The following is a 27654-nucleotide window of genomic DNA, read 5'->3' as shown; positions in this document are numbered from 1 at the left end:
GGTGTTTAAATGGAAAAGGAGAAGTCCAATATTGCTGATATCGATTTTTTCATCCATGTTTTTAAAGGAAGTCAGCCATTATGACGATGTAGAGTACTACCTTAATTTACAGTCTACACTGTACTTTCAATTTAAATCCCCGGTCGTTATACACACATGTACAAGATTCACACGCGCGTTGTTCACAAATGGATTTTATTCATTAGGAAATGGCTATCATTTCAAATTGTAAAGATATCAACGGCAAAAGCATTGAAAATGTAAATATTATTGAATGGCTTCAGCAAAGTATCGGTATTGAGTCTTTGAGACATGGAAATAGCATTAGCGACACAGGCATGTCCGTGGCACATTTCCTGATGCCTAAACTACAGGAATGACAGATCTCCGAGTCAGCATCTTTATTTTCAATGTATAGATTTGCATAAGTTATAGTTTCTAGTCGATAGCTTTCCAATCTTCCAAAGAATGCGTTATATTTTGCTAAGAGCCGTGTATATTTGGTGGTTAAAGCATAGAAAACTAACAGATGTCAAACTTAGAAACTATTTGTTTATCTGGCATAATTGATATCAAGTAAATTAACATCTAACATATTGATCGATGGAAGCACGTCTGTGAAAATCAATGACGGAGCTAGGCTTAGCTCTGTTAGATTTGTAGCAAAACTCTGCATTTAAATAGCCGTGGAACATCGATAAGACTTGGTCCTCGTTCCGTTAAGTAAAATCAATGCATTAACATACTGTAAGCCTCTTCAGGGAGAGCGTCGGTCCTGTCAAACTTTCAGCACAGATTCCAATCTCTGGAACACGGCCTCTGTGATTCCCGGAACAGTGCGCCACGAGAAACAGTTCTGCACGTTCCTGTGGAGTTGAAGTTCAAACATCATTGATCCAGTAGACTGTCCAAGAAATGGATATTAAATATTGCTATTAATGTACCCTTGAGACAGGAACCGGTCATAGAAGATTTTAAAGATGCCTCCAGAGTTAGATTCAGACGAAAGCGACGTGGAGAAGTCGCCATCGGCAGAGAACCAGAAGTACAAGGTGCGTTCACATCTCAACACGGAATACGGGAAGCAATCTAAACGGGACCTCATAGACAACATGTTCTCCTATATTGACAGAGACCTGTTGATTTGTAAGCTATTTTATTTCTTCTTTTTTGCGGCCTTTGGGTCACTTTTTCCTTTGCTTGCCATATACTTTAAGCAACTGGCGATGAACCCCACGAGGAGCGGTATTCTGATCGGATTTCGCCCCTTCGTCGAGTTTTGCAGTGCCCCATTTTGGGGGAGTTTAGCCGATAGATATAAGAAAGGAAAGCAGTTGCTTTTATTTTCTATTTTCTGCTGGATAGTATTTACTCTTGCTATAGCGTTTGTGAAACCGCCGCACTATAAGTGCATAGAATTTGGAAATTCCACCCTCCGTGGCCCTCCAGAGGGCTTCGACAGTCGTGGGGTGACCAGCGTCATTGGGAGGTCGAAAAGGGAGATAAGCGATGAGTTTATTTATTCTCACAGTGAAATGTTACATGCTGCAGTATTACATTTGCAAGGTCGATTTAAAAGATCCCCTGAGACACCATTTAACTTTCCTCCTTCAAGTGTTCAAACATCTGTTTTACCAATTAAATCAGCCATTAACAAGAATACATCGGGTACCACCAGTCCTACGAGACTATCTTCCACAATTAAACCCCCTTCCTCGACAACCGAGAGGGACACCGGGGGGTACACCTGTCCCCCACACAGTACCCAGTGCTTCAAAAACGGCGACATACAGGATACTTTCTTCAAACTTCTTCTGCTTGTGGTGATAGGGGAGTTCTTCAGCGCACCTGCCATCACATTTGTGGACTCCGTCACCCTAGCTTATCTTGGGGAGGACACGGATAATTATGGGCGACAGCGGATGTTCGGGTCGCTTGGATGGGGTATTTCGATGTTCTTTGTTGGACTCGCTTTAGACCATTCGTCCACCTTCCCTAATCATCCATGTTTGTTTACGTACGTTACGGAGAAGAACTACACTATGTGTTTTGCCGTGTTTTCGGTGTTGATGAGTTGTGCTTTCATCACAGCCACACAACTTAAGTTTGACGACCGTCATGGCGGGGGTCAGGATATTCAGCTTATGGAAATTGTTTCCAGGGTCAAGGACAAGGTCGTTGGTGTTATCAAAGGGGAAAAAACAGACACTAAGACAATTTTTAAAAGTGATGAAGATGCTGAAATTGGGTATCTGGAGTCAAAAGCTAGCGAATCAAACTTGGAGCGAATGGAAAAGCAAGAACCTTCCTACCAAGATCAAAACGGTAGCGGGACAGTGAATGAAAATGGTAAAAACCTCCATATCTCGCTACAGAAAGGCAACAATGATATGGTAGATGACGCTGTGAAAAATTCCGGGTACACAAAGGTCAGTGGCCTTGAGGAAGAAGAAGATGAACCGTTCCTTGGGAAATGGTTCGCTGTTTTGAAGATGCTGGCCACATTTAAATACATTTCCGTTCTGTTTATCGCCTGGTTTATGGGGTTTGGGATTGGCCTCATTTTCACCTTCCTGTTTTGGCATCTACAAGACATCGGCGGAAGCCCCACTTTGTTCGGCATCGCCTCGGTTTTCAACCATATATCGGAGCTGATAACATACTTCTTCAGTCGAAATATCATCAATAAGTTTGGTGAGTGAATTTCATGTATCAAATTTCTCTTTGTGACAAAAACATCAATCCGAAATTTGTGGCACTCAGATGCCTCTGTAAACGTCCATTTTAAGTAACGTATATTAATTGCAGAAGATGAGTTGAAATTGGCCTTTGCAGAACAACCAAAAAATATAATAATAATAATACACGTAATGGAAAAAATCTAGACAAAAAGGGGTAAAACACATCATGACAATGGCTGATTTCCTCTCAAAACACGATAAAATAAATACTTGTCCTTTTGAAATGATATCCTTACAGAATAGATCTGTAAGTTAACGTGTCGATGGGGAAAAAACAACAACAAACCCCACATTTGATGTTTATCGTGGATTTAAGTTTAGCAGCGATTTTGATTTTTTCAGGTGGCTTTCTAATGCAGAAGCATTTTTTCTTCTAATTCAGATAAATTAAAAAGTTTTCTCCTTCCATATATTGTTCATTCCATCCATTTCAGTTTAAAATACGAGTATGATAAATAGTTATATTATATATGGTCGTTATAACGATCTAGTTTGCCAATACAACCTATCATTGGGTCAAATGCTTTCTGACGTGTTTCATCCCGATTGTTAGACCGTTCTTGGTACACTGATTTTGACTACGGATAACTCAGTTTACCTGATCAAGATATAGGTCTCACGGCGGGTGTGACCAGTCGGTAGGGGATGCTTACTCCTCCTAGGCATCTGATCCCATCTCTGGTGTGTCCAGGCGTCCGTGTTTGCCCAACTATCTATTTTGTATTGCTTATAGGAGTTATGAGATTGATCACTGTTCGTTATCTTCACCTTTCACATAGAATTGTGAGAATTTCCCTAAGATCGATCTGTGAAAAGAGAAAAGAAGCGAATTGGCGTGACTCAACATTGCGTGTAAACCCACGAAAATAGAAGACCTGCGATCGAAATTACAATTTTCCACAATATGATTAAGTAATATGCGTTTTGTAGTTTCGTCGAAGACAGCTAATCGATCATACTTTGTCTTGGAATGTATCGATTATCACAAAGCAGTTTTGTTTTCATCCCCCACACGATTCAGATTCCATGCATGATATTTTGTATTCGATGTTTCCCGATACCATGCATGCAGCACTAAGTTGATATTCAAAACTGCACGAATAGGGAAAAACAATATTTAAGGGGCAAGATCGAAAGGTCGACCTCAGATTAAAATCTAAATTTAAGTAGCTGGAAGAGAGAGAGGGTTAAAAACTCCCATAAATTTCGGTCGTCCAACACTGCTCATACGAATTTCTTAGGAACAGCTCTTTAAATATACGTTTAGATTATGTGACATTTAAAGAACACCCTTTGTCGTTAGTAAATGAATATCAACAGAATATATAGTGTTATACATACACGTAGAATGTTGATAGTATTTGTACCAGACATTGGACTTTTGGTCTTGCCCCTAATTATAAAATCAGCTGTGGTCATTAAAACTGTGAAAATGATTTAACTATATGAGAAATATATGATAATAGCTCACTATACACATACATGTACAGTGCTCTCTCGATATGTTGCCAACTTTTGTTCAAGGCCAATTTGAGCAATAAAAGCGGGGGTGGCAATAAAACGAATTCACCATTACTGACAATTCACCGAGCAGTCCAAAGAAATTCCATTCTGTAAATTTATTTGGACTCCATTCTGTATAAACATTTAGGTGATCATGAATTTTATTGAGTAATTATTTGTGATTAACCCGACCAGCTGCATTTCTTGTCCAGCCCGTTACACATCACAACGTCGCTCTCGAAGTAGAAGTATGAATACCGAGGGGATGTAGGTAATTTGGCATTATTGGGTAAACCTGATAAAAGTTGACTATTTGTTTGTGAAAAATCAGTGGCATATGGCATCATGTGGGGTTTACATTATAACGGGTGTGTCAACATAAGGAGAAATCTGTTCTTTATGATTTTCAGAAGATAAGCGGGGGTGGCATTATAACGGGGGTGGGGTGGGCGGTGGCAGTATATCGAGGGGGCACTGTATAATGAAACTAAAAGTTAACCTTGTAACAGTTGAGTTTGAACATATTTTATTGTATAATCAATATACAAAAGGACCAACACAAATTATATCAACTTACAACCTCTTTTAATGTTAGTACACATGTAGCTAATGCATTTCTGATAATAATCATACAGTAAATGAAATAGGTAAGTGGAATACGTATGCTGAAATCTTCGTTAAACCTCCCACATTTATCTGTATTTGTGAACTGCTGAGAAAATATAGCAGTCAAAGAGTCATTACCCTCTAGTAAAGGATATGTGCCTATTATCATTGCTTCGTCAAGTCTAAAGAGGTTGAAACAACCTCTTTAGACTTGCATTTCAATATATATATATATATATATATATATATATATATATATAACATTTACAAAGAAAAAAACCCCAGATGTACATTTTACGCTGTATCGCTAGTTGGGAGAAACTGTGATGTTTCTTGTGTACAGATCGTAATTTAGTAAGCTGTGATGCCTTAGTTTTGATAAAAGTGTTTGCAAAACAAGAAGTAATTTGAATGTAGAAATGCATGCAATATCAGTAATGTTATTTCTGGACTTTGTTGAGAGGTGTTGCTTCTCTTTTAAATTTACTGAATTCCATTTCTGATTAGTGTCATGTACAAAAGATATAGAGCTACAGTATTGTGACTATATAAAAATACAGGCAGACAGACAGACGGGCAGACGAACAGACAGAAAGGCAGACAGACAGACAAAAGAAATATCCTACTACATGTTTATTCGAGTGGTGAACTATAGAAGGAAGGTTACGGATTTTGCAACCTTCTTATGATTGGAATTTTTTTTTTAAAAATTACATTAAGGCGGCTTCAGCCAACTCACCGATGTTGGGACTCAACAAAACGTTCGTTATCCCTTTGTGCAAGCAAATAAAATGATATCCATTTTTTTTTAGTAAGACAAATGCGATTTAAACCCACACTACAGACTAGTCTGGGGCCACGTGGATACGCCTGTTTCTACAATCAGCAAGGACCTACAAAAATTTCACGTCGCGTTTATGGTAATACTAAACGATTCGACAAGATCGACGTTCGTGTTTGGAATTCTGCAGATTGCTGCATCAATAATTCAAACAGTCCCACGCCATAGATCGTTATCCCCACAGAGTTTGTGTTAATAGAATTCTAACTGTCATGATTCTCAATTATCTGCTCACTGACAGACCAGGGAACTTAGACAATCAATTACAACGAACTCGATACAATAACTATAAAGGAGACTTCTTATTCTATACTAGTAATTTACCGATAATCCACCAGTAATCTACCGATAATCCATCAGTAACATGGAATGTATAATCTACCGATAAGCCATCAGTAATTTACCGATATTCCATCAGTAATCTACCTATAATCTCTCAGTAATCTACCGATAATCCATCAGTAACAAGGAATATATAATATACCGATAATCTATTAGTAATCTACCGATAATCCATCAATAACACACAATATTTAATCTACCGATAAACCATCAGTAACATATAATGTATAACTAACTTATACCCCATCAGTAACAAAGCATATATAATTAACTTATACCCCATCAGTAAAATACAATATATAATTAACTTATACCCCATCAGTAACATACAATGTATAATTAACTTATACCCCATCAGTAACATACAATATATAATTAACTTATACCCCATCAGTAACATATAATGTATAATTAACTTATACTCCATCAGTAACATAGAATATATAATTAACTTATACTCCATCAGTAACATAAAATGTATAATTTACTTATACCCCATCAGTAACATACAATATATAATTAACTTATACCCCATCAGTAACATACAATATATAATTAACTTATACCCCATCAGTAACATACAATGTATAATTAAACTATAATCTACCAGTAACATGGAATTAGTAAGATTAAATATATAAAACAGTAGTCAATTAGATTAAATGTATGAATATCATTTTGTATGATATTGACACAGACCCTGTGCAATAGATATACAAAATACTTTGTGAAATGTGTATGTATAGCATACCACAGGCCTTTGCATTTCTATCAATAAGCTGTTATATGATTGATCAGAGTGATATATATACCCCCTCTATATATAAATAAAAATATAAATAGTTATATATAGAGGATGTATATTATATATATATATATATATATATATATATATATATATATATATATATATATAATTCAATAAAAAAGCAGGAAAATATACAGTTCCAAAATATATTTAAATCACTAGCGCTTTCTGGATTTTAACATCCATCCTCAGGTGAATACGAATTAATAATTATTAATTTGTATTCACCTGAGGATGGATGTTAAAATCCAGAAAGCGCTAGTGATTTAAATATACATGTATTTTGGAACTGTATATTTTCCTGATTTTTTTATTGAATTATTTTGACTGTGTGATATCAACTCTTTCTATTTGGATTATATATATATATATATATATATATATATATATATATATATATATATATATATATATATCACTCTGATCAATCATATAACGGCTTATTTATAGAAATTCAGAGGCCTGTGAGCATACACGGACTAATTAGATTCGTATGTAGCTTTTTATGGATGTGTAACTAATCTGTATATGGGGACTGCTTTATAATTCCGATACGCGTCTGGAAGAACCCTGGATAACACAACTCTAACGAGCCATCGTTATTGAATCGACCATGTAAAGAGAAAATTTAACTTCTGAAGCACGTGTGAGACCGGGAAATATTGATAAACGAAATGAATGGGAAATCAATTAGGTGTTTCCATCCGATAAATCGCATAATTACCTTCTCTTCAAATCGATCTTTTTTTCATGCTGCTATGTAATATCTCGTTTAAAAATTAATGAGCAAGCTAAAATTCGATGTAGTTCATTTAGGCCGTAAAATTAAAATGATACTCTGATTCCTGATCGGTTTACATGTAAATTGTAATTAATTACATTATTTATTCATTCATAAGGGTACGTGAGTATCCTTTGTGGTTCTATTGAGTAAAAAATTTTAAAAATACTTTCAACTTCTTCAAAAGTACTAACCAGCCAATTTTCACCAAAGTGAAGCCATTTATGGGATAAGGGTGAAAACAATGAATTATAATTTCCGTTTCCCCCACCCCACCCCGGGACCCGAGGGGCGTGGTCAAAGCCTCAAGTAACAACGGGTGTGACCGGTCGACAGGGGATGCTTACTCCTCCTAGACACCTGATTCCACCTCTGGTATATCCAGGGGTCCGTGTTTGCCCTACTCGGTTCAAGCCCAGTATTCCGACGGCCCAATAGTTTGACGGGCCAGTATTCCGACGGTCCGATAGTCCGACGGTCCAATATTCCGACTGTCCGATAGCCCGACATGTTGACCATCACCAAAAATTTTAATTAATAGAGTTAAAATTTATTCATGTCAGGCATTATTTTATGGAAATTACCAGAAACCGCCAAAATCGACATGGCCTGATTTCTGACGAAAATCTTTCAAGTGTGAACTAGATCGGAGAAACCCGGTATTTATGGAAATTAAAACTGCTCACTGATGAAGTACAGGCAAAATATGTAGTAAATGACCCTTACCATTGCAGAGAAATTCAACCAATTTTTTACACGGACGGACAAACATCATCAATGGCCAAAACACATAACTTTTTAAAAAATAATTATTGCCTTTCAATATTATGTTTAAGTCTCTCCGTGTCTTACTCCCTGACATGATAAAATATATTCTTACATCATTTTGATATCTAACTGACTAGGTCTTTGTGTATGAATATGAATTTAGTAGTCTATGAAATTATTATCAAGATAATGAGGCAAATGATATTTTGGTCGATGATGAAAGACTGCTACACGTGTTGTAAGTTTTAATCTGTATAATCAATCAAAACAAAATGAATGTTACAATGAGCTGTACAGAAAGTAGAATAAAAAAAATGTTCACATTAATGGTATGATTTGACAAAAATAACATTCATAATACTTGCAATAACCATGTTTATGTTAAAATTTGCTCTTACTCCAAGCAATATTGCAGCTCTGTTTGTTTCCATATAGATCATAACAGAAAAACATATTAGGTGTAAATCATTGTCATTTATTTAAAATGACAAAAAATGTGAGTCCTAAAATTACAGAACGAAATTGGCTGGGAGGCATACCCGCATCTTGACTAGAAATGCAATATATAAAAGTAATACACAACAGCGTTCTCCCAGCCACAATATTGTTACAAAAAACAAATGTGATAAAATACGATATCATGAATCTTTACTGGAAACAAAAGTGGTGCAAAAAAAGGCCATGAAAACCTAGGGTTGAAAAAAACCCACCTAGGTTTGAAACATCCAGCACCAACCATGTTTGTTGACAAAAAAGGGGGAAAGAAAAACCGCCTAAAAAGCCAACAGAGCAAACAAAGGAAAAACAGAGCCCCGGTGTTGTTATCAAGGTCAGTCAAGACTTTATAGGACGTGACTTAATTGTAGAAGAAGTTGTTATGATAAGGCGTGTGTGATGAAGTTAATTTTCATTTTAGTTAGTTTTTGTGGTGTTGACTGTAAATAGTTGTTTATGCTTGTAAGGTGTTTCCGTAGTGTGAATGTTGGTCGATAAGGCTATTTTTAGCATACCGGTTTGGTCAGTCAGAGTAGCGGCTGTTTGTCAAGCGTGCGGCCACGTTTTCATGCTGTCCAGCAGGGGTCTTTTCTTGGCGAATTCCAGAAGTTAGTCTGGGTAATGGGTAGCCAGAGATTTTACTGTGTGGGCATTGGTTTTTTGGGTGTGTGAATGTGAAAGTGTGATTTCTTTGTTTTTCAAACATCTTTATATTATCTTGTTGCTAAATAAATTTTCTTTTTATTTACATGTATTCTACGATTTATCATTTTCTCTATTGCCTACACAAAATCCAAAAGAACTTCATTACAGCGTGAAATATGCCCCAATTAAAATGAAATATTACAAATGAAGTATATTATGCTGGTAAATATCCCCTCTAAAACATTTTGGAATAAAATTCAAAATATCAATAAGTAACCGATTGAGATTGTAAATTACAGTGCCATGCCATTGAATGGCGTCCATAACGAAGAAAATGTTTACACTAGTTTATATCAAAGTTATTTTAAGGAAATACAGCTGAGAAACAACATGTTTATTCCATTTCTAGTACATTTATAATGTTTATAGCATAAATATTAAGATAATGTCAGCTAATACTGTAAATATTTGTATGTTTTTTACTTTTACTGATCCCCTTTTACGGTTTTCCGCTGCAGGACATCATTCTCCCCACTATTACCAGACCCAACTTATCAGAATGCCTGTTACTCAAACACATGTCTGTGATATAATCTGATGTCTGAAACATAGGAGGAATGTTTTAAAACAACTTTCCATTTCTCTGATTTCTTAGTAAAAATGAGAATTATAACCAAATTTCCCCTTATTATGCAATTTTTTGCAATATAATTAACAGATACCAGTGACCAACAAATTGATTAAAAATGTAACATTATACAAATATTGCTGTTTTTGAGGTCAATACAGTGATTAAGCCGCCTGAGTAGTACAATATTCACAGAGTCCAAAGAACGAGGCGAATAATGTACTTTGAAGATGACTAAATCATCGTATTGACTACCCCCCCCCCCCCAGCAACATTCATTTTATTATATGATTTAATGATTAAATTAAACAAACTCATTAAGTTATCTATGTCATCTTACTTGTTGGCATACCGGCCCATCGAACTGTCGGAATACCGGACCGTCGGAATACTGGGCGGTCACCGCTTAGCTTTAGGCACCTGATTCCACCTCTGGTGTGTCCAGGGGTCCATGTTTGCCAAACTCTCTATTTTGTATTGCTTATAGGAGTTATGAGATTGATCACTGTTCGTTATCTTCGCCTTTCGTTAATAGTGAAAATGTATATTTTCTGTAGAAAATATTTGTCTTCGCTATTGGACACCAAACAACCATACTGCATACCTTGTTGTAATGAGGATCGAGGCCTCCACTGAATCCCTTGTTGTAATGATGAGCGAGGCCTCCACTGAATACATATACCTTGTTGTAATGAGGAGCTAAGCCTCCACTGAATCCCTTGTTGTAATGAGGATCGAGGCCTCCACCGAATCCCTTGTTGTAATGAGGAGCGAGGCCTCCACTGAATCCCTTGTTGTAATGAGGAGCGAGGCCTCCACTGAATCCCTTGTTGCAATGAGGAGCGAGGCCTTCACTGAATCCCTTGTTGGAATGAGGAGCGAAGCCTCCAATGAATCCCTTGTTGTAATGAGGAGTGAGGCCTCCACTGGATACATTGTTGTAATGAGGAGCGAGTCCTCCACTGAATCCCTTGTTGTAATGCTGAGCGAGGCCTCCACTGAATCCCTTGTTGTAATGAAGAGTGAAGCCTCCACTGAATACCTTGTTGTAATGAGGAGCGAGGCCTCCATTGAATCATTTGTTGTAATGCTGAGCGAGGCCTCCACTGAATCCCTTGTTGTAATGAGGAGCGAAGCCTCCACTGAATACCTTGTTGTAATGAGGAGCGAGGCCTTCACTGAATACATGTACCTTGTTGTAATGAGGAGCTAAGCCTCCACTAAATCCCTTGTTGTAATGAGGAGCGAGGCCTCCACTGAATCCCTTGTTGTAATGAGGAGCGAAGCCTCCACTGAATACCTTGTTGTAATGAGGAGCGAGGCCTCCACTGAATCCCTTGTTGTAATGAGGAGCGAAGCCTCCACTGAATCCCTTGTTGTAATGAGGAGCGAGGCCTCCACTGAATACCTTGTTGTAATGAGGAGCGAGGCCTCCACTGAATACATATACCTTGTTGTAATGAGGAGCTAAGCCTCCACTGAATCCCTTGTTGTAATGAGGATCGAGGCCTCCACTGAATACCTTGTTGTAATGAGGAGCGAGGCCTCCACTGAATCCCTTGTTGTAATGAGGAGCGAGGCCTCCACTGAATACATATACCTTGTTGTAATGAGGAGCTAAGCCTCCACTGAATCCCTTGTTGTAATGAGGATCGAGGCCTCCACTGAATACCTTGTTGTAATGAGGAGCGAGGCCTCCACTGAATCCCTTGTTGTAATGAGGAGCGAGGCCTCCACTGAATCCCTTGTTGCAATGAGGAGCGAAGCCTCCACTGAATACCTTGTTGTAATGAGGAGCGAGGCCTCCACTGAATCCCTTGTTGTAATGAGGAGTGAGGCCTCCACTGAATCCCTTGTTGTAATGAGGAGCGAATCTTCCACTGAATACCTTGTTGTAATGAGGAGCGGGGCCTCCACTGAATACATATACCTTGTTGTAATGAGGAGCTAAGCCTCCACTGAATCCCTTGTTGTAATGAGGATCGAGGCCTCCACTGAATCCCTTGTTGTAATGAGGAGCGAGGCCTCCACTGAATCCCTTGTTGTAATGAGGAGCGAGGCCTCCACTGAATCCCTTGTTGTATTTAGGAGCGAGGCCTCCACTCAATACCTTGTTGTAATGAGGAGCGAGGCCTCCACTGAATCCCATGTTGTAATGAGGAGCGAGGCCTCCACTGAATCCCTTGTTGTAATGAGGAGCGAGGCCTCCACTGAATACATGTACCTTGTTGTAATGAGGAGCGAAGCCTTCACCGGATACATTGTTGTAATGAGGAGCGAGGCCTCCACTGAATACATGTACCTTGTTGTAATGAGGAGCGAAGCCTCCACTGAATCCCTTGTTGTAATGAGGAGCGAAGCCTCCACTGGATACATTGTTGTAATGAGGAGCGAAGCCTCCACTGAATCCCTTGTTGTAATGAGAAGCAAAGCCTCCACTGAATACATGTACCTTGTTGTAATGAGGAGCGAAGCCTCCACTGAATACCTTGTTGTAATGAGAAGCGAGGCCTCCACTGGATACCTTGTTGTAATGAGGAGCGAGGCCTCCACTGAATCCCTTGTTGTAATGAGGAGCGAGGCCTCCACTGAATCCCTTGTTGTAATGAGGAGCGAGGCCTCCACTGAATCCCTTGTTGTAATGAGGAGCGAGGCCTCCACTCAATACCTTGTTGTAATGAGGAGCGAAGCCTCCACTGGATACATTGTTGTAATGAGGAGCGAGGCCTCCACTGAATCCCTTGTTGTAATGAGGAGCGAGGCCTCCACTGAATCCCTTGTTGTAATGAGGAGCGAGGCCTCCACTCAATACCTTGTTGTAATGAGGAGCGAAGCCTCCACTGGATACATTGTTGTAATGAGGAGCGAAGCCGCCAGCGCCCCTGTGAAATTCATAGCCACTGGTTCTTTGGTTCTAGTGCAAAGGCTGTATGACTCACGGAATGAAAATACATGTACATTAATTCTGTAAGATTTCTCTTCTTCATGACTCATAAACATCGAACGCAATTAAGTACATATTGTAACGATGACGTTTCTCGTCGAGTTATAGTAGGCTACCATAGCTATGAAATCCATGACCCCTGGGTTAGAGACTCTAGAACAATGGTGAGGTTTACGAAGTAAAAATACACTGTTTACTCTTCGGAATTATGAATCTCATTGTTCCTGAGTCGGGGTTTAACCCCTCGACCTCCCTAACTGTGCTATAATGATATACTGACAAAGTATCAAATGTTTAGAAATATTGTTATTTCACTCCTGAACATCTGACATACAGAAACTTTGATAAGGAGAACTAATTTGATAAAAATTTGTTTTATTTTTAAATTTCAAATCTGTGTTGAGTTCTTCAGAGTGGCAAGGATTCAATGTTGAAGCACCTTCGAAATATCAATGCAATCCAATGTTCAAACCGTGTTGGACATCGATGTGAATTCAACTTTGAAATATATATGATTATTTTTAATTCAAGATGTATAAGCGATGTTGCAGCTTCAATGCTGTTTAAACGCTGAAGTTGAATGGACTTAGAATACTGTTTTATAACTCTTCAACCATAAATCCATCTAATTGCAATGTTGACACAACGGTGTGTGACTGAAACCAATGTGATGTGTATTTGACCGTGACCTGGATACTGGGAAAGTAAGTCTATGGGTCTATAGTTCATACTAGTCACAGAGGTTGATTCAGTCAACAGACAGTATGTCACGATCTTGGAATAATGTCAATCAATCATGGTCAAGCTACCTAATAAATACAGTGAAAGTATATCAGTCAGGAATGTTGTATCAGTTTACGGTAGTTAAATGTTGTATCGGTTTACGGTAGTTAAATGTTGTATTGGTTTAAGGTAGTTAAATGTTGTATCGGTTTACGGTAGTTAAATGTTGTATTAGTTTACGGTAGTTAAATGTTGTATTAGTTTACGGTAGTTAAATGTTGTATTAGTTTACGGTAGTTAAATGTTGTATCAGTTTACGGTAGTTAAATGTTGTATTAGTTTACGGTAGTTAAATGTTGTATCAGTTTACGGTAGTTAAATGTTGCATCAGTTTACGGTAGTTAAATGTTGTATTAGTTTACGGTAGTTAAATGTTGTATCAGTTTACGGTAGTTAAATGTTGTATCAGTTTACGGTAGTTAAATGTTGTATCAGTTTACGGTAGTTAAATGTTGTTAAATGTGTGATGCTCAGTGTGTGTTTAGTGTGTGATGTTCAGTGTGTATGACAGTGTGTGTGTGATGTTCAGTGTGTGTGATGTTTAGTGTGTGATGTTCAGTGTGTGTGATAGTGTGTGTGATGTTCAGTGTGTGTGATGTTCAGTGTGTGTGTGTGTGTGATGTTCAGTGTGTGTGATAGTATGTGTGATGTTCAGTGTGTGTGATAGTATGTGTGATGTTCAGTGTGTGTGATAGTATGTGTGATAGTATGTGTGATGTTCAGTGTGTGTGATAGTGTGTGTGATGTTCAGTGTGTGTGATAGTATGTGTGATGTTCAGTGTGTGTGATAGTGTGTGTGATGTTCAGTGTGTGTGATAGTGTGTGTGATGTTCAGTGTGTGTGTGTGATGTTCAGTGTGTGTGATAGTATGTGTGATGTTCAGTGTGTGTGATAGTGTGTGTGATGTTCAGTGTGTGTGTGTGATGTTCAGTGTGTGTGATAGTATGTGTGATGTTCAGTGTGTGTGATAGTATGTGTGATGTTCAGTGTGTGTGTGTGATGTTCAGTGTGTGTGATAGTATGTGTGATGTTCAGTGTGTGTGATAGTATGTGTGATGTTCAGTGTGTGTGATGTTCAGTGTGTGTGATAGTATGTGTGATGTTCAGTGTGTGTGATAGTATGTGTGATGTTCAGTGTGTGTGATAGTGTGTGTGATGTTCAGTGTGTGTGATAGTATGTGTGATAGTATGTGTGATGTTCAGTGTGTGTGATAGTATGTGTGATGTTCAGTGTGTGTGATAGTATGTGTGATGTTCAGTGTGTGTGATAGTGTGTGTGATGTTCAGTGTGTGTGATAGTGTGTGTGATGTTCAGTGTGTGTGATAGTGTGTGTGTGATGTTCAGTGTGTGTGTGATGTTCAGTGTGTGTGTGTGTGTGTGATGTTCAGTGTGTGTGATAGTGTGTGTGATGTTCAGTGTGTGTGATAGTGTGTGTGATAGTATGTGTGATGTTCAGTGTGTGTGATAGTGTGTGTGATGTTCAGTGTGTGTGATAGTGTGTGTGATGTTCAGTGTGTGTGATAGTGTGTGTGATGTTCAGTGTGTGTGTGTGTGATGTTCAGTGTGTGTGTGTGTGTGTGTGATGTTCAGTGTGTGTGTGTGTGTGATGTTCAGTGTGTGTGATAGTGTGTGTGATGTTCAGTGTGTGTGATAATATGTGTGATGTTCAGTGTGTGTGTGTGTGTGATGTTCAGTGTGTGTGATAGTGTGTGTGATGTTCAGTGTGTGTGATAGTGTGTGTGATGTTCAGTGTGTGTGATAGTGTGTGTTATGTTCAGTGTGTGTGTGTGTGATGTTCAGTGTGTGTGTGTGTGTGATGTTCAGTGTGTGTGTGTGTGATGTTCAGTGTGTGTGATAGTATGTGTGATAGTATGTGTGATGTTCAGTGTGTGTGATAGTGTGTGTGATGTTCAGTGTGTGTGATAGTATGTGTGTTGTTCAGTGTGTGTGATAGTGTGTGTGATGTTCAGTGTGTGATGTTCAGTGTGTGTGATGTTCCGTGTGTGTGATAGTGTGTGTGATGTTCAGTGTGTGTGTGTGATGTTCAGTGTGTGTGTGTGTGTGTGTGATGTTCAGTGTGTGTGATAGTGTGTGTGATGTTCAGTGTGTGATGTTCAGTGTGTGTGATGTTCAGTGTGTGTGATAGTGTGTGTGATGTTCAGTGTGTGTGTGTGATGTTCAGTGTGTGTGTGTGATGTTCAGTGTGTGTGTGTGATGTTCAGTGTGTGTGTGTGTGTGTGATGTTCAGTGTGTGTGTGTGATGTTCAGTGTGTGTGTGTGATGTTCAGTGTGTGTGTGTGATGTTCAGTGTGTGTGTGTGATGTTCAGTGTGTGTGATGTTCAGTGTGTGTGTGTGTGTGATGTTCAGTGTGTGTGTGTGATGTTCAGTGTGTGTGTGTGATGTTCAGTGTGTGTGTGTGTGATGTTCAGTGTGTGTGATGTTCAGTGTGTGTGTGTGTGTGATGTTCAGTGTGTGTGTGTGTGTGATGTTCAGTGTGTGTGTGTGTGTGATGTTCAGTGTGTGTGTGTGATGTTCAGTGTGTGTGATGTTCAGTGTGTGTGTGTGTGTGATGTTCAGTGTGTGTGTGTGATGTTCAGTGTGTGTGTGATGTTCAGTGTGTGTGTGTGTGTGATGTTCAGTGTGTGTGTGTGTGATGTTCAGTGTGTGTGTGTGTGTGATGTTCAGTGTGTGTGTGTGTGATGTTCAGTGTGTGTGTGTGTGTGTGATGTTCAGTGTGTGTGATAGTGTGTGTGATGTTCAGTGTGTGTGTGTGATGTTCAGTGTGTGTGTGTGTGTGATGTTCAGTGTGTGTGTGTGTGATGTTCAGTGTGTGTGTGTGTGATGTTCAGTGTGTGTGTGTGATGTTCAGTGTGTGTGTGTGTGATGTTCAGTGTGTGTGTGTGATGTTCAGTGTGTGTGTGATGTTCAGTGTGTGTGTGTGTGTGATGTTCAGTGTGTGTGTGTGTGTGATGTTCAGTGTGTGTGTGTGTGATGTTCAGTGTGTGTGTGTGTGTGTGATGTTCAGTGTGTGTGTGTGTGGGATGTTCAGTGTGTGTGTGTGTGATGTTCAGTGTGTGTGTGTGTGTGATGTTCAGTGTGTGTGTGTGTGATGTTCAGTGTGTGTGTGTGTGTGATGTTCAGTGTGTGTGTGTGATGTTCAGTGTGTGTGTGTGATGTTCAGTGTGTGTGTGTGTGTGATGTTCAGTGTGTGTGTGTGTGATGTTCAGTGTGTGTGATAGTGTGTGTGATGTTCAGTGTGTGTGTGTGATGTTCAGTGTGTGTGTGTGTGTGATGTTCAGTGTGTGTGTGTGTGATGTTCAGTGTGTGTGTGTGTGTGATGTTCAGTGTGTGTGTGTGTGATGTTCAGTGTGTGTGTGTGATGTTCAGTGTGTGTGATGTTCAGTGTGTGTGTGTGTGTGATGTTCAGTGTGTGTGTGTGATGTTCAGTGTGTGTGTGATGTTCAGTGTGTGTGTGTGTGTGATGTTCAGTGTGTGTGTGTGTGATGTTCAGTGTGTGTGTGTGTGTGATGTTCAGTGTGTGTGTGTGTGATGTTCAGTGTGTGTGTGTGTGTGTGTGATGTTCAGTGTGTGTGATAGTGTGTGTGATGTTCAGTGTGTGTGTGTGATGTTCAGTGTGTGTGTGTGTGTGATGTTCAGTGTGTGTGTGTGTGATGTTCAGTGTGTGTGTGTGTGTGTGATGTTCAGTGTGTGTGTGTGATGTTCAGTGTGTGTGTGTGTGATGTTCAGTGTGTGTGTGTGATGTTCAGTGTGTGTGTGATGTTCAGTGTGTGTGTGTGTGTGATGTTCAGTGTGTGTGTGTGTGTGTGATGTTCAGTGTGTGTGTGTGTGATGTTCAGTGTGTGTGTGTGTGTGTGATGTTCAGTGTGTGTGTGTGTGTGATGTTCAGTGTGTGTGTGTGTGATGTTCAGTGTGTGTGTGTGTGATGTTCAGTGTGTGTGTGTGTGATGTTCAGTGTGTGTGTGTGTGTGATGTTCAGTGTGTGTGTGTGATGTTCAGTGTGTGTGTGTGATGTTCAGTGTGTGTGTGTGTGTGATGTTCAGTGTGTGTGTGTGTGATGTTCAGTGTGTGTGATAGTGTGTGTGATGTTCAGTGTGTGTGTGTGATGTTCAGTGTGTGTGTGTGTGTGATGTTCAGTGTGTGTGTGTGTGTGATGTTCAGTGTGTGTGATAGTGTGTGTGATGTTCAGTGTGTGTGTGTGTGTGATGTTCAGTGTGTGTGTGTGTGTGATGTTCAGTGTGTGTGTGTGTGATGTTCAGTGTGTGTGTGTGTGTGATGTTCAGTGTGTGTGTGTGTGATGTTCAGTGTGTGTGTGTGATGTTCAATGTGTGTGTGTGTGTGATGTTCAGTGTGTGTGTGTGTGATGTTCAGTGTGTGTGTGTGATGTTCAGTGTGTGTGTGTGTGTGTGTGATGTTCAGTGTGTGTGTGTGTGATGTTCAGTGTGTGTGATAGTGTGTGTGATGTTCAGTGTGTGTGTGTGTGATGTTCAGTGTGTGTGTGTGTGTGTGATGTTCAGTGTGTGTGTGTGTGATGTTCAGTGTGTGTGTGTGATGTTCAGTGTGTGTGATAGTGTGTGTGATAGTGTGTGTGATAGTGTGTGTGTGTGTGTGATGTTCAGTGTGTGTGTGTGTGTGATGTTCAGTGTGTGTGTGTGATGTTCAGTGTGTGTGTGTGTGTGATGTTCAGTGTGTGTGTGTGATGTTCAGTGTGTGTGTGTGTGTGATGTTCAGTGTGTGTGTGTGTGATGTTCAGTGTGTGTGATAGTGTGTGTGATGTTCAGTGTGTGTGTGTGTGATGTTCAGTGTGTGTGTGTGTGATGTTCAGTGTGTGTGTGTGTGATGTTCAGTGTGTGTGTGTGATGTTCAGTGTGTGTGATAGTGTGTGTGATAGTGTGTGTGATAGTGTGTGTGATAGTGTGTGTGTGTGTGTGATGTTCAGTGTGTGTGTGTGTGTGATGTTCAGTGTGTGTGTGTGATGTTCAGTGTGTGTGTGTGTGTGATGTTCAGTGTGTGTGTGTGATGTTCAGTGTGTGTGTGTGTGTGATGTTCAGTGTGTGTGTGTGTGATGTTCAGTGTGTGTGTGTGATGTTCAGTGTGTGTGATGTTCAGTGTGTGTGTGTGTGATGTTCAGTGTGTGTGTGTGTGTGTGTGTGTGATGTTCAGTGTGTGTGTGTGATGTTCAGTGTGTGTGATGTTCAGTGTGTGTGTGTGTGATGTTCAGTGTGTGTGTGTGATGTTCAGTGTGTGTGATAGTGTGTGTGATAGTGTGTGTGATAGTGTGTGTGTGTGTGTGTGATGTTCAGTGTGTGTGTGTGTGTGATGTTCAGTGTGTGTGTGTGATGTTCAGTGTGTGTGTGTGTGTGATGTTCAGTGTGTGTGTGTGATGTTCAGTGTGTGTGTGTGTGTGATGTTCAGTGTGTGTGTGTGTGATGTTCAGTGTGTGTGTGTGTGATGTTCAGTGTGTGTGATGTTCAGTGTGTGTGTGTGTGATGTTCAGTGTGTGTGTGTGTGTGATGTTCAGTGTGTGTGTGTGATGTTCAGTGTGTGTGATGTTCAGTGTGTGTGTGTGTGATGTTCAGTGTGTGTGTGTGTGTGTGATGTTCAGTGTGTGTGTGTGATGTTCAGTGTGTGTGATGTTCAGTGTGTGTGTGTGTGATGTTCAGTGATGGATCAGGTCCACGGTCCTTTTATCTATTACTCTATTTATTTACAGGTCACGTTAAGATCCTGTATGCAGGCCTGGTGGGTAACATTGTTCGATTTATGTACATTTCCTGGCTCCAAAATCCTTGGTGGGTGTTGCCGTTTGAGTTCGTGCAAGGTACGCTACAACAAGAATTAGTACGGTACAGTTTTAAAGAGAACAATCAGAAGGTAGTCTACTTTAGTGTCCCGACACAGAGCACAACACAGTCACCTGGGCACGGGATCGTGAACCCTCACTACAGTGGGAAAGTCGTGAAATCAGTAGTTTTGTTATAAAGAATGGGCGGGGTATGCACTCCAATGGTAAGGTACTGATGATCGAAAAATCACTAACACACAATGATCTCAATTATCACGAATAATATGATAAAGTTACGAACAAGAAGTTTAAAATTTTGCATCATGTAACAAAATATTGCAATGTAAATGTTACCCAAAATCATATTTCTTTCATCCATGGCTTGTGTCTTATCAACCATTGTCATCTACATCACATCTTCGCTAACCAAGGGTTTACGATCCGCTTAGCTTTTTTACAACAGCGGAGCGGATCGTAAACCCTTGGCTAGCGAAGATGTCTACATCATTGACCCATGCCGTGTGTTTTATGGACCCATGTCATGTGTTTCATTGATCCAAGTCATGTTTCTTTAGTCCGTGTCATGTGCCTTATGGAAGATATCATTTACTTCACTGATCCATGCCATGTGTTTCATAGTCCAAATCATGTGCTTCTATAACCCAAGTTTTGTGTTCCATGCCATGTATTTTTTACCTCATAAACCATATCATGTGCTACATTGGCCCATATCATGTGCTACATTGACCCATATCATGTGCTACATTGACCCATACCATGTGCTACATTGACCCATATCAGGTGCTGCATTGACCCACATTATGTGCTACATTGACCCATATCATGTGCTACATTGACCCATACCATATGCTACATTGACCCATATCATGTACTACATTGACCCATATCATGAGCTACATTGACCCATATCATGTGCTGAATTGACCCATATCATGTGCTACATTGACCCATATCAGGTGCTGCATTGACCCACATCATGTGCTACATTGACCCATACCATATGCTACATTGACCCATACCATGTGCTACATTGACCCATATCAGGTGCTGCATTGGCCCACATTATGTGCTACATTGACCCATATCACGTGCTACATTGACCCATATCATGTACTACATTGACCCATATCATGTACTACATTGACCCATATCATGTGCTACATTGACCCATACCATATGCTACATTGACCCATACCATGTGCTACATTGACCCATATCAGGTGCTGCATTGGCCCACATTATGTGCTACATTGACCCATATCATGTGCTACATTGACCCATATCATGTACTACATTGACCCATACCATATGCTACATTGACCCATATCATGTACTACATTGACCCATATCATGAGCTACATTGACCCATATCATGTGCTACATTGACCCATATCAGGTGCTGCATTGACCCACATCATGTGCTACATTGACCCATATCATGTACTACATTGACCCATACCATATGCTACATTGACCCATACCATGTGCTACATTGACCCATATCATGTGCTGCATTGACCCACATCATGTGCTACATTGACCCATATCACGTGCTACATTGACCCATATCATGTACTACATTGACCCATATCATGTACTACATTGACCCATATCATGTACTACATTGACCCATATCATTTGTTTTGACCCACGTTATGTTTCTCTGACCCATGCTTCGTGTGTTTTATGGAGCATGTTATTTTAACCATGATTTGTGCCTTATGGACTCATGTCATCTGTTAAATTGACCCATGTCATGTGCTTCTATTACCCAATTCTTATACTTCATCAACCCGTGTCTTGAATTTCATTGACCCGTGTCTTGTGTTCCATTGACCCTAGCTCTTTTTGTTGTAGGCCTGACCCACGCCGCAGTGTGGGCTGCTTGCTGCTCTTACATCTCCCAGGCAATCCCTGCGGGCCTCCGTTCCTCTGCCCAGGGCATGTTGCAAGGGCTGCATCACGGTCTAGGTAGAGGGTGCGGCGCTGTATTTGGAGGACTCATGGTGTATGGCTATGGTAAGACTTATCATAGGCAGTGTCTGCATTCGGAACTCATTACTTAATTATTTCTCCTATCAAATTATTTTGATCAAAGTAGTTCGACAACTTAATTATTGCTTTGAAATGCGAATGTATTAGACTATATATTGTCTGCAACATGGGAACCAGGGCTACAAACAGTCAAGTGACCAGTTTGTAGTATGTTTAAACCGGTCATTTCTTTCACTACTTAAACCAGCTTTAGTTTTATTGTTTAATAGGTAGTTTTAAACTATACTAAAAGCTTAGAGCGTTCGCTTCGTAACCAGGATCGGTCGTGGTAGCTCAGTGGTAGAGCGGTCGCTTCGTAACCGAGAGGTAGTAAGTTCGAGCCCCGCTCGTGCCATGGCCACGTCAAACCTAAGACGTTAAAATAGGTAGTCAAACGCTCGGCATTTGGAAATGAGATTCACGGGTCTTTTGGATATGACCTTTTAAACGGAGGTTCCGTGTCGCGGCGGGCGTTGGCACGATAAAGTACCTTCACTGCTACGGCCCTGAGCGCTAAGCATAGATCTAAATTTGTTTACTTCACCTACAACTAGCTGGTGACATCTCAATATGAGTGAAAAATTCTCGATGGAACGCAAAACAATCAATCAATCGTAACCGGAAGGTCGTGAGTTAGAGCCCCTCTCGTGCTATGGCCGCGACGTAAACAAAGGAGTGCAGGTAGTGATTGCTCTTTCACCAAACGCTCGGCATTTAGAAGTGAGAATCACGAGCCAAACGCTCGACATTTAGAAGTGAGAATCACGGGTCAAACGCTCGGCATTTAGAAGTGAGAATCACGGGTCTTTTGAATATGACCTTAAAAACGGAGGCCCTGTGTCGCGGCATGCGTTGGCACGATAACCATCACTGCTACGACCGTAATCGCTAAACATAAGTCTGAATTTGCGGTACTTCACATACAGCTGGTGACGTCTCAATATGAGTGATTGATAGGGGTTTTATCAATATGTGTGAAATAATTCTCTTATGCAGGACGTAAAACAGACAAACAATAACGGCTAAAGCTTAGACGAGCTTCTGTGCAACATGTATGCCAACTATTTCTTTGATTACACTACTGTTTAGGTGAATGGGGACTCCATATGAAATAGTACTGGGGAATGTATTGAAAATGTAAAAACTCAACTCAGAAAACAAAGACAACCATCAAATTATGATAAGTTCACTTCAGCCTTCTGTTTCGTGAGATAAAAGGAACTACAGTATATACAGATATATATAGATACATGTATATAAAGAAAAATAATAGATGCCACACGAAACGATGGTGATCATCATGGTCTTTTTTTTTTTCAGGCGCCAGGATTACGTTTAGGATTTATGGAGTCACGTGTTTAGTGGTGCTAGTGTTCTATGTCTCCCTACGGTATCTCCTAGATGACAGAGGTTCTTTCAGTTATGGCGGGAAACAAAAGCATCAGCTTATGGAGGAAGAGTCTCCCACCTGCCACTTAGCTCCGCATGGTGTGCCATCCGGAATGGCTCGGGATTTATCCAGTAGTAAACTAAACGCAGGTAAGGTTCCTAAACTTTAAGATCTAAAAATTGGGAATGTGTTCGAGACCGTCGTTCTTCGCACGAGTACAAATTCCTGCTGATCCCAAAGCCGAGTACACATGACGAGAACGGGTTGAAGGTGCAAACATTTACACCACCTGTAAGTAGTGTGTTCGAAGAACAAGAACACGTTCGTGCGCACCATGGTTTTGTCATTCGCGTCTCTAAGAATGGAGCACGAAACGGCAGTCTCGAAAACACTCAGAATGTCAAAATAATGGCTTACTAACAAAATAGCATTTCTAATTAATTATTGAGAAATTTTATACTCTCTGTTACAGGATACAACCAGCCTGTATATGGTACTAGTAACGCAGGTATTTTAATTTTCTTTTTACACTGGCAATTCATGTTTCGAATTTTGATGGGCAGCACTGTAAACTTAAAATTCTGATTTTGTAGAGTCCTACGATCATTCCAATGCTTTCCTAGAGGTGAGTACTTCCGGATTAGGGCTTAAAGTTGCTAGAAATTGAACAGCAAGCATGAAATAAACGGATGTTTGGGAGCATCATTGCGGGAATTGAAGATCGTGACATTTTACTAATTATACAACTCATCGACTGTCTGTACGTGGGTGTGGGTGTGTGTTTCGTCGATAGAAAAAAGAAACCTTTAGTTATATCAGATTTTGTTTCTTTAATTACGATACTGCTCCGGAAAAGTCAGAATTCTAATTACAGTATTTTCAACAGAAACCCCTTATCAAATTAATCAGTCTCCTGGTGATCGTGTTTCATGGAAACAAGAGGCCCACATCGCTCACCTGAGCTGTGCATTATTAAAATTCTTGATTCATAGAACGTGAATAAACCAAATGTCTTTGAATTGGTTATGAATGTAAGGTTTTACATAAACATTACATCAGGTTATATTTGCATATTATTTTAGCCTTATAGTTTTTCAGGACTTAATTTTCCTACATAATCCGATGTGCAACATTGTTGTGGCCTCAATTAGATATAAAACTTTGAACCCTTATTGTGGTCCCGATTTGATGTAAAACTTTGAACCTTATTGTGGCCCCAATTCAACCCTTATGACCCCATTTCGATATGAAACTTTGAACCAGTATTGTGACCTTACCTCATTCCAGATACATGTACGGGATCTACAAACACTGATTCGTTATGACATTTGATGATCTTAAAGGACGCATCCTTGAATATTTCTATATTATAACAATTTCATGGTGCTTCTTTCCGAGGGTCATGGTTTGAGCAATATTGACACCACGCACATGGTGCTTGCATCGTAATCTCGTGATCCTTGAGGAGAATTTAAAAGGATGTTTTCCCTCACAATATCATTCATATCTAAAATTTGAACCACTGTATACCGTGACCCATGAAAGGGAAGCCATGGTCCGAATGAAGGCTGACTGCATCAGGGTACTAGCGTACTAACGGTAATTTTAGAAAAAGGATCCTAATGACTTACTTGACTTATTCCTGTTGACTCCCGGTGGAGCGTAGGGCTGCAACAACACCACGCCAACGGACTCTGTTATGGGCTGCTCTCTTCAGCTGGATCCTAATGCATGGCACTTAAATTAAGAATACTTTTAATGTTAAACTTTAAATCCCTGTTATCGTTCCATTCTAGTCCCTTGAGTTTGAACAAACTTTCCATGAAATCTGCGAATTGTAGCCTTATGGTTTAAGATAAAATATGATTTCTTTTTCCAGTATAATTCTTTGTAAATTTCTAAACCCGTATTGTGACCTGGTTCTGACCCTTATGTCATCAGTGGTTTAAACAAACTGAAAGCTATACTATATGAATATGCTTGCAAATTAATATGGCTGATTGTACTTTTGTGGTTATTGAGAAGAATAATTAATGTTCTTATGAATACCTTTGTAAAACTTTGAATCTCTAATGTTACCCTTGGGGTCTGATTTGAACTGAAATATTTATTACATTAGGAAGCCTTCTAGTTTTTTAGTTTCCTAGGTTGATGGGTCTTAAATAGAATTTTTGTTTACCCCACCCTTTTACCATCAACCCATTATCTCCCTTGATCAAACTATAAACCCCTTTAAACAAGGTTGCGTTGTGTCAAATTTAGTTAGAATTGGCCCTATAGTTCTTAGGAAGAAATCAAATTGTAAAAAAAAAGAAGAAGAAAGTTTACAGACGACAGGGAGATCATGAACAGACTTTAATCAAAGTCTGGGCATTGGAGATTTGGAGATTTCAGCTCAGGCGAGCTAATATTTTGATGCTCAAAGTTTACTCTACAGATAAACGAATATTACAGATCTCTGTGTAATAAAATAAAACATTCAATTACCTTTTCTACACTAGCTTTCTGTTTAAAATGGCTGTCAAAGGTTTTTATAACTTTGTTTTATTGCATAGCGACAACGGGGTTTCGCTAACCTGGACACTGCATTGTCAGTCTTATTGTAACGATTCAAACATTTACTTCTTTTAATCAAAACATGAAATTATTAATCATTTGCTTTAGAAATATATTATGATGTTAATCATTTACTTACACGATATATCACGGCATTGTTAACATTTTTCAAAGCCCTAATATTGAAACATTACGTGTATGTAATTGTGTATGATTTATAATGAAATTGTGTATGATTTATAATTACAGAAACTAGCTCAGGAACAGGGTAAACAAAGTGAATTTGGAAGCATGCCAAAAATGTCAACTCAAGCTTATCAGCAGCAACCTCAAGAAATGTCCGATCCTTTCCGGCCCTGACCGTAAATGACAAGAGTTTTGCTCACTTCGTACTTCTGTGCTCCGTTGAACGCTCGCGTGGGTCTACTCAGTGGTGACCCGTGCTCTCTAATTTTGAGTTGCATGTTTGTTAGTGGACACATTCGCAACCTCTCGGGTCTTTCTGGTAAGCGGAAAAACAACAGTATTCCCGAGAAGTTGAGATTGCCGTGAACTTTGCAGAAGTATTACTTAAATAAGTAGTAAAACTAGTACTATAATACCTATCCATTCCATACCCAAGAGATGAAATTCGTAGTGGATTGAACTGTATGTATGTGCATCAAGGCGAGATTTTGTAATCCCCGTAAGATTTGAATAGATATGTAAAGTGAAAGTTAAAACTTGAATAATTTTGTGACCAGGGGCGGATCCAGAATTTTAAAGAACGGGAGAGGGGTTGTGACCAAAATTTGTACCTTTTCAGTCCTCCTAAATGGGGATTAAATACCTCAGAATGAGAAAAAGTACTATATTTTGTCCAAAATGTTCAACCAAAGAGGGGTTGAAACCCCTGTAACGCAAAATAATCTCCCCTTAGATCCGCTCCTGTGTATCTTAGCATGTCATGACGAGCATTAAATGTGCGCACATCACGTGATTGTGATAAAAAAAGTAATGAAATCAACCTGTTTATCGCAATGTAATACAGCAGTAAATACATAATAAATGCAGTATATGTATTGATGTATGTAGGCAGTTGCCCCTAGAGTCTGTTTATCTTGTTTTGTTTGAATCACGAGTGTATATTTTAATAGATTGTTAAGTTACATATAGGCTGTACCTATGTTGTTTTTGATTTGAATAAAAATTAAAAACGCTCTGAAAAATATGATTATCTATTAATAATTTCAGGAACTTTCAGGAATGGAATTTTCAACAGCCCCATTGTCAGGATTAGACTCTTGACTTGGGTATGGCATGTAGTCATCACCAATTTTTCTTTGAACGAACATCTGGTGTTCAGAAATAGTTGTTGCTACAACTTATATCTTGTTTGCCCTAGAATATCTTCGTGGTCTTTGGTGATCAGGTCTTCCAACAGTCTGTTGGAATTCCCATGGGCACGAATTGTGCTCCTTTGTTAGCTGACCTGTTTTTATATTCATATGAAGCAGAATTTATTCAAAAACTTCTACGTGAGAAGAAAAAATCTCTCGCTGTGACCTTCAATTCGACTTTTAGATATATCGATGACGTTTTGTCTATTAACAATGATAGCTTTCATTCATATGTCGATTTGATATATCCCTGTGAGCTCGAAATAAAGGACACCACAGAGTCGTCCACTTCTGCTTCATACTTAGATATTTTATTGAAAGTAGACATTAAAGGCCGGGAGTAACCTAGAAAAAATTACACCCCTACAGCAATTAAGCATATATGGCAAGAGGGCAGGGCTTAGCAGTGTTATCAGAATAAGCAGCAGTTTGATGCTTGACTCTACACGTGCTCCGTAGCAGACGATATTTTGAACAGGGAGACTGGCATGATTTATCAAAATAAACTAAAGTTTTCCCGCATTTTTCTACCACTCTGCTGGATCTGTGAGGCACTGAAAGGATAGGTTTTTACTTTAACAAAA

At 39.5% G+C, this 27654-nt stretch overlaps 1 protein-coding gene across 1 annotated transcript; it reads left to right on the top strand.

Moving 5' to 3' along the window:
• The first annotated feature begins 541 nt into the window (after positions 1-541).
• LOC125647515 (major facilitator superfamily domain-containing protein 6-A-like) lies at positions 542-26899 on the top strand. Its single transcript, XM_048874204.2, has 7 exons — positions 542-2694; positions 19619-19726; positions 21569-21730; positions 23066-23284; positions 23608-23643; positions 23729-23760; positions 25941-26899. The coding sequence occupies exons 1-7, from the start codon at positions 981-983 to the stop codon at positions 26049-26051; spliced, it is 2382 nt and encodes a 793-aa protein (XP_048730161.2). The 5' UTR covers positions 542-980; the 3' UTR covers positions 26052-26899.
• The last annotated feature ends 755 nt before the right edge of the window (positions 26900-27654 follow it).

The sequence above is a fragment of the Ostrea edulis genome, chromosome 6, assembly GCF_947568905.1.
Source record: "Ostrea edulis chromosome 6, xbOstEdul1.1, whole genome shotgun sequence".
Classification (NCBI taxonomy): domain Eukaryota; kingdom Metazoa; phylum Mollusca; class Bivalvia; order Ostreida; family Ostreidae; genus Ostrea; species Ostrea edulis.
This window is presented reverse-complemented; position numbering and strand designations above follow the sequence as displayed.